The sequence below is a fragment of the Triplophysa rosa genome, linkage group LG5 (genome assembly GCF_024868665.1).
Source record: "Triplophysa rosa linkage group LG5, Trosa_1v2, whole genome shotgun sequence".
In the NCBI taxonomy this organism is placed as follows: domain Eukaryota; kingdom Metazoa; phylum Chordata; class Actinopteri; order Cypriniformes; family Nemacheilidae; genus Triplophysa; species Triplophysa rosa.
The window spans coordinates 27,967,838-27,979,481 of record NC_079894.1 but is presented as its reverse complement, the minus strand read 5'-3'; the positions used below and the strand labels follow the sequence as shown (position 1 = coordinate 27,979,481).

At 39.7% G+C, this 11,644-nt stretch overlaps 1 protein-coding gene across 1 annotated transcript; it reads right to left on the bottom strand.

The window, feature by feature from the left end:
• Window positions 1–3,978: 3,978 nt before the first annotated feature.
• On the bottom strand, window positions 3,979–11,402 carry LOC130553765 (uncharacterized). Its single transcript, XM_057332896.1, has 2 exons — window positions 9,942–11,402; window positions 3,979–4,086 (listed from the first exon to the last, which is right to left on the bottom strand). The coding sequence occupies exon 1, from the start codon at window positions 11,300–11,302 to the stop codon at window positions 10,394–10,396; it is 909 nt and encodes a 302-aa protein (XP_057188879.1). The 5' UTR covers window positions 11,303–11,402; the 3' UTR covers window positions 3,979–4,086; window positions 9,942–10,393.
• Between the last annotated feature and the right edge of the window lie 242 nt (window positions 11,403–11,644).

Genomic DNA, 11,644 nt, shown 5'->3' with positions numbered 1-11,644 from the left:
AGTGCACCGTACTGAACTGTACCACTCAGTGGAAACGAGGCATATCATACACTTGTTGAATGCACCACCACTGGCAAATCAATGGAACCTCCTCCTAAAACACACACACATGCACGAACGCACACACAGTAGTTTGATGGCATATGTTTTCTTGTGTGAAAATCCAGCTTACCTCTGTGAATGTTAATGGACACGATGTGCAGGTGCATACTGTGAAACACAAATTAACACTGTAAGAGTTTGCTTTTATTATCTAACAGCTCTGACTCTGACACCAAATGAAACATTCTTACCATCAGCATGCAGATAATTAACTAAGGCCTAGTCCTGGTGTAAGCTAATCCTTGTCTGTGAAACCGGGCCACAATAGTACACAGTAAATGCTGTCGAGCAGCTTCTTCTACAATCTTGAGGCAAGCATTTCCCATCTGAAATTAAAGGCAGATCGGTTACATCCTTGTGAAAGCTGCCATGTTTAAAATAATGCATTGTCTCAGCTTCAGCTGCTGTCTAAGACTTAGACTGCATGGGTTCTGAAATCACCCACTTGGTGTACAGGTCAGTCATGGTACGGACATACTTGTTGCTGCATTCTGTTTCTGGTAGTGGTCCAATAAATCTAAACCAAGCACCTTTTTTCTTTTACCCGCATGGGACAAAAATAGCATCAGTCAAATGCTGGTAAAACTGTACACAAGCTTGAGACTAGCTTGTTAGTCTCATGAGTATGCACAAATAGGCCTATTGTAAGCAGTACCATAGTGGAATGCAAGACTGGCACAACAGTTTGATGGGGTCATTCAGCTGGCAGCAGTGACAAGATCTCACCTGAGAGCAACACAAAAATGTCTAGGTTGGCGAGAACAATAAACTAAAAATAACTTCTAAATCAAGAAGGTACCTAACAACCTGAGGTGGCAAAAGTTCTTAAGTACAGATACTTTAAAAAATAGGAAAAAGTATAAATTAAAAGTAAAGTACCACCTCTGTAGTATATTACCCATTCTTTCATGTCATTGATTATTGTGGGCCAATAGTAGCAGTGTTGGGTAAGTTACTCTGAAAAAGTAATTTATTACTAATTACTAATTACACATTCGATAATGTAATTAGATTACTGTACAAATTACTCTCTTCAAAAAGTATTTAATTACTTATTACTAATTACTTTCTATATCCTACATCATCCTTGATGAGTTAAGTGATTCAAGGATAGACATGAAACGGCTCTTTTAATTCATTCAAATAAATAATATAAAACTACATAGTTACATAAAGTGTGAGAATTATACATTAAAGCACGTATTTTAAAGTTAGACTTTGAATTTTGATGTCAATTCCTCTTCTGCACACACACATATTACACAAAGTATTTAGTTTAATTACATCAGAAGTAACTGTAATTAAATTACAGAAAAAATAAGAGTAATCCCTTGCTTTACTTTTTCAAGGGAAAAGTAATTAAATTACAGTAACTAATTACTTAGTAACTAGTTAGACCCAACACTGAAAAGTAGCCAGCAATAACCCTGTTTTGAGTGCCTCTGACACCACTGTGATTGCCAGTTCCTGTGTTATTGTGGCACTCTGTAAGATCAGATGTTTTCTCTTCCTCTGATAGGACAACTAGCCGTATGTACTGCCTGCTCTGCTAGGGCCCGTGTAGAAGTCCTGTAGCAGAGCCATGGCAAAGCTTTTGGTTATGTGTGGAGAGAAACATATTATTGTCCTTTTGACAATAATATACGTTCTCTCCAGTGTCTTGTCATTGGCCCCATTCCTCTCGTTTCCTCGTTATCTTTCCCTGAGTGTTTAATTACCCACACCTGCCCCGTGTCGTTATCCTTTGTCTGTCTTCCCTATATAATACCCTCATGTGTCATTGTCCTGTGTCGGTCATTGCGTGTGTATGTACTACGTCGTGTATGTGAATCGTGCCAGTCGTTGTTCCTGTTTCTATAACCCAGTCCTGTCTTAGTAAGTGTTAGTTTAGTTTCTGTCAAAGTGTTGTCTAGTTTATTGTTTAGGTAGTCTTGGTCTTGTTGCTCGTTTTATTATTTTGTTATCTTTTCGTTCACCCCCTCGCGGGTGTTTTTGTTTCTTTGTATTTATAATAAAGTCTTGTTTGTTAACCCCTTCACCGCCTGCCTGCATTTGGGTTCTCTTCTGCCAATCCGTGACATTTTCCCACTTTATTGGGATATAAATATTTATCTATTATTTTTGTTATTCGTGTATGTGATATTTATTCTTGTACATTGTCACCAGTTTTTCACAAAATGTGTATTCAGGCCCTGTGAGTTGAATATACTGTAAGGCTGATAAGGTGTAGTTTACAGTATAGGTGTATTTTTACTAAACACAGCATTTAGGTTATTTCTTCCTTGAAAAAGAAAGTGAAGTTGATCTGGCAAAAAACCTGTCGTACATACATGGAATAGTTGAAACATTTAAAAGTCTTACTATTATTTGCTATTACTACAGATATTATTTGCTTGCATTATACGCATATGAAAACTGCTACATGTAATTAGGTTACAGGAGTTATGTCAGCTTTTTATTGTTGCGTGTGATTCCCTTTTTCTGTGAAAGTATGAATATTAATTGTTCTGTATTATTAGTATGTGTTAAATTTCTGGTTCCTTACGAACACTAAATTTCTTTCTGTGTTTTGGATCACCAGTAAAATCAAATCATAAATAGGTTGGATGTTGTGAGAGAATTCTTCTGCAGATCTGGGAGCACAAAAACAAGACACAGAGAGGCATCAAGCTTTTGAACTCATTTATTCTAGAAACTACAAGTCTTTATATATGGTGCCAAAAGACATCTGGCAGGTTTCATACGTCCAGGGGTTCACAGAATGACCAAATAAGGTATAGCAGTTCGGAAAAAGAATGTTTATCTTAGAAAGAATCCCCTGCTCCCATGAATAGCCAGAAGGCATCCCTTCCTCCTACCCTATAGCCAGTAATGTAAAGTGATCTTAACACTTCACAATTCTTGATTATGTGGGCTTGTATTTATTTATGCGGAAATTAAATCTAACAGTTGCCCTCTTTAAATCATTTATGATTTACCATTTAATTTTCCGCATCCAAGATAAACAGTAAAAGTAAAAATGCTAAATAATAAAGAAAATTCCTAATCTAAGGACCACGTCCGGTCTGAGCAGATTTTTTACCTCTGTCCTTACATTACATCTGGATTTGTGGTCATCTTATCCCCTGGTCTTGCCTGAGCAACCTTTCATAATCACACTTATAGATGATTTTAATGCACGGCGAATCATAGACATAATACAGGGCCATAAGCAAAGCAAAACCAGAATGCATGAAATGATTATAATGATTAAAATCAGCCAATGTTCGATTTTACTGAACAGGCTGGAAAAACTCAAACTCCAGTCCCATTCCTCTCTCAGCTTGTCATCTCAGCAACTGCTCTGGTGATGTTCTTAATTCCTTGATCGATCAAATGCCCATCCGCATCATTATCTGGAACATAAGTACAACAACTATCGCCAATAATAACACATACACCACCTTGAGAGGCTGTTAGCTGGTCTAGTACCAGTCTATTTTGTAATTTCATTAATCTCAAACCTCTCAGTTCTTCTTTTATGTGATCAAATATTCTAGTGGTGTCATTCATACATTTAATTGCTTGTGCACCGGCCAGGATCAATACCAGAAATATGACTGACATATTGAAAAATTTAGACCCAAATGTGTAACGGGAACCTTCAGAGGTGATCGGGAAGCTATAAATGGGGCAAAATTTGCCCAGGCCCTATGTTCAGCCGACAGGTGGCCCCCTCACCCACTAAAAGAGCAAGGATCTTCTGTCTGGCACAAGCCCTCTCACCAGTGCCCTGTTACACACTTTGGGCAGGCTTCTTAGGCCCTACAGTTTCAATTGGTGATGCGGATGTTGGCAGATGCTTCAGCCTGGATGCGTGAATCCACTGCGGTTGATGATCCGTAAGCACTCCAGTTCTCGTTACTGCGATAACTACAGCTGGGCCCAGGTATCTCGGTTCCCCCACGGCGACTGGTTTCAGACTCCGAATCAGCACCTGTTGGCCTGGAATGAAATTATGGGTGGGCTTATCTGACGGAATAGGGAGAGAAAGAGAAACATCAGCACACACAGAATTCAGTTTATCAATAAGGGAAATCACGTGGTCATCCAGGATCACCTCCATGTCTCCTAGGGAAGAAACGCCTGCGCGACCTTTGACCCAAGGGGTCGGGAAAGGTCTACCCATCATAATCTCAAATGGTGAGTATTTTGTCGTTGAGGATGGGGTCATTCTCATTTCTGCCAATACGGCTGGTAGCACATCTGGCCATTTCCTGCTTGTTTCCATACAGGCTTTCGTGATCTTATCTTTGATTGTTCGGTGTGTTCGTTCCACCACCCCCGACGACTGCGGGTGATAGGGTATATTATAGTGCCAATCTATGGCTAACGCTTTAGCCAATAGTTTGGTCACTTTCGATGTGAATGGCGTGGCGTTGTCACTTTCGATAGTCATAGGAATGCCGAAGCGCGGAATTACTTCTTTCGACAGTATTTTCACTACCGTTTTCGCATCCTCCTTCGCACACGCAAAAACTTCAGGCCATTTTGAAAACCTATCGACGATAGTTAGCATGTATTTTAGATTTCCGACCGCTGGCATATGAGAAAAATCTATCTGAAGGCACTGAAAAGGTGCTTCTGGAAACGGTAACGCGTCGTGTGGCGTTTTCCTGTGAGGGTTTGTTTTGGCGCATATTAAACACGAGTCTACAATTAGTTTGACCATTTTTGCTGTATCCTGTATACAATACAGGCGATTAATCATCTGTGTAACTTTAGACGCGCTGTTGTGCGGTATACCGTGGTAATGTCTTATCAATACCACCAAAGACAGCTTTGGTAATGCGATTCGGCCGTTTTTATCTCTTATCAAACCGTAAGCATCTGGGGCGCATCCATTTTCTGCCCAATGTTTCACGTCTCCCTGTGTGGGTTGACTTTGCAAAATTTTCAAATCTATGTCAGGAACGCATGATACATGTGCAAACATCATTGTTTCTACGTCCCTACTCTGCGCTCTCTGATATGGGGAAAACTCTGCATGTTCCGCGGCCCATTTGGCCATTTCATCAGCATTTCTGTTGCCAACAGCGTCTGGTTCATCTCCTGACGTACGTCCCTTGACCTTCACTACAGCTAGTTCAGATGGCAACATTACAGCTTGTAATAGATCTCCCACCAACTCTGCATGTGATATTGGTTTGCCCTCAGATGTCTGAAAATTTCGTCTAGCCCAAGTCTGGGCGAAGTCTTGAATGACCCCGTACGCATATTTGCTATCCGTATAGACGGTGGCTCTTTTGCCTTTTGTTAACTCACATGCTCTTGTTAATACAATTATTTCTGCAGCCTGTGCTGATTTATGGTTCAGGCGATATGCCTCCACCCTCTCACCCTCCTGTGTCACAATGGCATATCCACACAGATACACTCCATCAGACGGTCTTGAACAAGAGCCATCGATATATAAGTGCTCCCCCCCATCCAGGGGCTTATCTCTCAGATCGACCCTGGCCGAAGTGGACCACTCAATATCATTCATGCAATCATGAAGTACAGTTTCAGTTATCAATGTGGATAAGCCATACAGCGACTGAATTGCTGGGCTAGAAACCGAAGTGGGTTTTTTGGTTAAATTTTCCGTGGCTAGCAGCGTTGCTTCATAGCCAGACCTCCTTTGGGCCGTCATGTGCTGTGTCTTCAAATTATGCAGAATAAAACCCACCTGGTGAGTGGTGTATAAAATCAAAAAACAATTTTCTCAGCCATTCTTACCATCTCCGCCGCCGCAGCCACAGCACGAAGCCATGCAGGCATACCATTGACTATCGGGTCTAATTGTTTGGACAAATAAGAAACCGGGCGTGGTTTGCCACCATGCTCTTGGGTCAAAACGCCCATTGCAACACCCATAGCCTCCCCCGCATACAAGTGAAACGTCCTTGAATAGTCTGGTAGCCCCAATGCAGGAGCGCACGTGATAGCAATCTTCAATGCATCAAAATGTTCTTCAGCTTCAGAAGTCCAGTTCAACAAGTCTCTCGGACCCATGCCATGTTGAATGAGACATCGTAGGCCTTTGTCATGATACGCACAGTCAGGTATCCATGCACGGCAATAGTTCACCAACCCCAAAAAACTTTGTAGCTGTATCACAGTTGCTGGAGTACGCATAGTCTTTATCAGCTGCACCCTCTCAGCTGAAATGGCCTTCAGGCCCGGTGAAATGATGTGGCCCAGGTAATAGACTTTGGGTTACACCCACTGCAGTTTGTCATTCGAGGCTTTAAATCCAGCGGTTGCAAGCACATTGCAGACAACAATTGAGGCCTGCAAACAGTCAGCCTCAGTTTCAGTGGAGATTAAAATGTCATCAGTATACTGTAGGACACATACCGTGGACGGCAGGTCAGTTATTGTGTCCAATACACGTTTCACTGCAGCGGAGAAGACGGCTGGGCTGTCAACAAAACCCTGAGCAAGGCGTGTCCAGGTTAGCTGCGCACCTTTAAATGTAAATGCAAACAACGGCTGAGTATCTGCATGGACGGGGATAGAGAAGAAAGCTGCACACAAATCCACCACCGTGAAGTGGGTGTGATTGTGTGGTATTGAATTTAGAATAGTTGGAACATCAGGCACAATTGGGGCCAGAGGAATTATTAATGAATTAATAGCCCTCAAGTCTTGTGTCAAACGCCAACTTGTTCCATCAGCTTTCCTGATGGGATTGATTGGTGTATTGTAAGGTGAGTGAGTGGGGACAATAACCCCTTGTTTCAAAAAATTATCAATTACTGGTTGAATACCCTCAACCTTTTCAGGTGACAATGGGTATTGTTTCATGTACACAGGCTTCTGTGTGATCAATTTCGCCTTGTAAGGGGGTATACCAACAAGGCCTGATTCATCTTTATACTGTGACCACAACGTCGGATTTACCTCAGCAATGTTGTGTTTAAATTGTTGTGGTTCGTCATTACACATGAAGTGTGGCATTAATTCCATAGTTACCTTTGAGACATCGGAAAGCAAAGACAAATTAACAGAGCTGTCTGAAAATACAATCTCAATGCCAAGTTTATGCATGAGATCTCTGCCCAAAAGATTCAATGGTGAATTTGGAGTAATTACAAATTTGTGAAAGAAAGGCAGATGATTAAGTGCCTTTACCTCAATGGCAGGTGTCATGTGACAAATAACTTCAGTCCCTGAAACCCCAACAGAGCACATAGTACGATTTGTGATCGGCCCTTCATAAAATTTAGCAGAAATAGATGAACATGTAGCACCAGTGTCGATTAAAAATGAGTAATCTACCCCATTTACTTCTAAATTTACAATGGGTAGTTCATCCGTGCGATTGCTAAAAGAAAAACAAATCATTGACTGTGCATCTGGACTGACATTGCTCTGTGGGCACCCCTAAGCATGTTTTGAATTATTTTGTTCACCCCTCTTGTTCACCCAAGACACCTGATATTGATCAGCAGTAGGGCTGTCACGATTATGAAATTTGATTGACAATTAATTGTCTAATAAATCATTGCAATTATGACGATTAATTGTCTGTTTTAGGGCTTTGACGATTATGACGATTAATTGTCTGTTTTTGAGCTTTGACGTTTAATTCTCATAGATTTTTGATTCAGCGATTGAAATGACCATATTGTTCTGAATACAAGACTATGTTTTTTTCTTAGAAATACATCGGAAAAAATTGGGTCATCATATATTTAAGGTTTAGGATTTTACCTGTCAATAATGCAACCACCAAATACTTGTAAATTGATCAGGTGTGAATTGAAGCCACCATTAAAATACTATCAGTCACAGAAAAGCTTCTAGTCTGTTTTTTTCTCACTTGCAAGACTACAATAAAATTTTACTTGTGTGTTAATGAAATTTTGGTAGACTGGTTTTCACACTGAGATTTGATCAAATATTAAATTGTACTGCATTTGTATATGTTTTTTTTTTAAGTGATTGTGTTGTGGTGGTACATTTTACAAGTATTACCATGCTTTAGTAACAATATATACACTAAAATATGCAATATGCAGATGCACTACAGCTCCCCCTAGTGTCTTCTATAGAGATGTTCAATAATTGCGATGATCTGAAACCATCTGAGACGATTATTTAATAATCGTGACAGCCCTAATTACACATACCTTTGTGTTATTTTTCTTATATCTTATATTTGGTCAACACTCAGAAGCAGAATAGACCTCATCCTGTGACAGATGTAATATAATGTGGTTATATAAGATCAAACTGATATGAATGCTGTAGTACAGTAAGTGTTGTTTTATTATTGTTATTAAGATTAATTTACTCAAAGAGCGGCACACTGTTACATATTTACATAAAAGCTTAAATCAATGTGTTTAAAGGGACAGTTCACCCAAAAATGTAAATTTTGTCACGAATGACTCGCTGTCTAGTTGTTCCAAACCTGTATACATTTCTTTGTTTGGTTGAGCACAGAACGATATTTGGAAGAGTGCTTGTAACCAACAGTTTTGGACCCCATTGACTACCATAGTAGGAAAAATAACAATTGTAGTCAAAAGTTCCCCTGAACTGTTTGCTGTCCTACATTCTTCAAAATATCTTCTTTGTGTTCAACACACCAAAAAAAGTATAACGTTATTTTTTCTACTATGGTTGTAGTCAATGGGGTTCAAGAACTGTTTGGTCATAAATATTCTTCGTAATATCTTTCTCTGTGTTCATCAGAACAAGGAAATGTATACAGATTTGGAACAACTTGAAGGCGAGTAAATGATGACAGAATTTTCATTTTTGGGTGAACTACCCCTTTAATTGTGCTGCTGACTTTGACAGTTAGTAGTAAACTATAGTGTTTAGACAGAATGTTTTCATGCACTTTAATGAGTCGATTTTCATTCATTTGATATACTTTAGTGAGAAGAGATTGCTAAATTGCTAAGAATTGAGTAACTGATGGTTGTCGCTCAGGTGAGCCGATCAGAATTGATTAACCTCATTGATTCTGTCATTGAGATCATCAGACTGTCTGATGCAATGCTGTAAGCCCTCTGGGTTTTGAAACTATGCAAATGAAGAAAAGGAGATTTCGATTTGCACAAGAATTGTGGTTTAAATCTCGCCAAAGTGAAGCTTATTTTTTATACCATATCATAATTGAAATGCTGGTTTAAATCAAATTATTGCATAAATGTAATTTCAGATATTAAAAAATATGAATGGAAAACACTTCAAATCGGTTTTTCATTGCAAAAGTTGCATGGTTGATGTTGGTGTAATAGGGGTGTGACGAGACGCTTACTCCACGAGACACGAGATTGGGTTCACGAGAACGAGATGAGACGAGGTTTTTACACTATTTTTAAGAAATCCTCAATTATGAACTATATGAATGGAAAATAGTCTTTTATTCAACAGAAAATCACGAAATGCAAAACATTTTAGGTGGATTTTGAAATCAACTTGTAATGAATGTTATTTTACTTCTATTTTAATGAATTCTATGCAGTAAAGGACATGCAAACACTGCAAAATGTTTTGCTACCGACTGGCTTCTCCCCTGTACGATTTCACATGAGAAATCTAACTCCTTTCCACAAATCGAACATAAAAAAATTATAAACAGTATAAATAAAAATAAATATATAAATAACAGAAATAACACTTCAAATGCAAACAGTAAGTGTATCCATAATCATGTTTCTAACACACACACACACTTTGCATTAATCCATTAAACATTTTTAGTTGGTACTGGGAACATAAATCTAGTAGGGAAAAAAATTCACACACACTTTCACACTTACAAAAAGAGTAAAGCAATTCAAACTGACTTATACCTGATTTTGCTGCCATTGTTCAGCCTTTGTCTGCACCCTCAGGAAGACAGACTCGCATTGGTTATGGTCTAGCTGCGGTAGAGTCTGGAATCTTGGGTCCAGCACAGTGCTCTCTAACAGAAGCTTGTATGCATCTCCGCGATTCAGCAGAACCAATGCCATATAGTGGTGCTTGAGTTTGGTTGATCTGTGGTGCTCGAGGCAGACGTACGATATCATGTTCCTGTTTCAATCTACACTCTCTCTCCCAGTGGCCTGATTTGCCACAGTTATGACACACCCCGTACCTTTTAAGACCTCCCCGAGGCGGGCCCCGATTATATTGAGGTCCGCCCCTTTGGTTCCCTCTGGTACGCACCGACAATGCAGCCATTTGCTGTTGAGAAGCTGCCAGCATAACTTCATGTTTCGGCTTAAACAGAAAAGAAGTGAAACCACCAGATGCATCTAACTCATGAATGCGTTAGTAAGTCAACAGTTTGTTGCATTAAATTTGCAGTCGTTACACGAACCAAATGTGCCAAATCAGGATTCATATTATTTAAGCACGTATTTATAAACAGTGAGGACATTTCACCGCTTACTGGAATACGAGCATCTTCTTCCCACACACGTTTAAAACGAGAAACAAAAGCAGAAGCGGATTCGCCCTTATTTTGCTTGGTATTTGTGGCATGGGTCAGATCTCTACAGACATGAGCACGGGCATCTAGAAAAAGCTTAACCTGCTCGAAAAATTTAGTGACATTATCGGGATAGGCCCACCAAAATTCATGAGGGTCTCGTTGTATACCAGAGCCATCCAAGTCATCATTATCAAGACTTAAAGAAGGGATTTCCACAATAAGAGACGATTCAGTAACATCATCAAGATATGCGCTTAATTGCGCATATCTTGTGTGTGAGCGGAAAACATCTACAAATTTGTTAGAATTATTCGGGTTAGGGAGAGTTTTACATATAGTATCAATGTCTGTCATTGTTGCCGGTTTAAGAATAATTCTAGGACCTTCTTGGACCCAAGCCATTGAGGGCTGAGCTGCAGCGTGTAAAGTTTCTTTGTTTAACTCGGGAGGGGGAGGGGGTTGTGCACACGAGGAAAAAGAAAGCAATGAGGGATACAAATTTGAGTTGGTGTGAGCATGAGTTTGGACAGAAATTACGGTTGTATCATAAGGTGGAGGTGTCTTTACAGTTGACGGTGCATCGATCGAGATTTTGTTCGATTTATCAACACGCTCGGGACCTTGGTTCCATATTTTTTTCATTTTTTGCCAAATTTCATACGATTCGCACATATATTTATAATCCCACTGGGGATTACCCCATCCAGCTTTAACCATGGATTTCATTAACTCCATATCATCTTTCTTAAAAGAACCGAATCTGGGATATTTGTCAATTTGCGGTCCGGCGCTTTCAGACCATCCAGCCAAATTATCAACAAATGGTTGTGTCCAATAACCCTTGTTATTTCTGAACATAAAATCTACCGCGTTTCAGCTGGTAGTGGTCTAGATATTTCTTGTCCCATACTCAACAAATGAACAAAGCAAATGTTAGAAAAGAAAAGTAAAAGACGAAAACTTCCCCCACAAAATCCAACTCCTTTTTTTTCGTTACTTATTACAAGTTTGTAATAAAGTCAATGTATCAAAATACGCATGCGTCGTGTGCCTCTCGCCTTCAAAGGACGAAACCTG

Coding starts and splice junctions, on each gene's coding strand:
- LOC130553765 (XM_057332896.1), bottom strand. CDS start 11,302: ATGGAGTTAATGAAATCCATGGTTAAAGCTGGATGGGGTAATCCCCAG.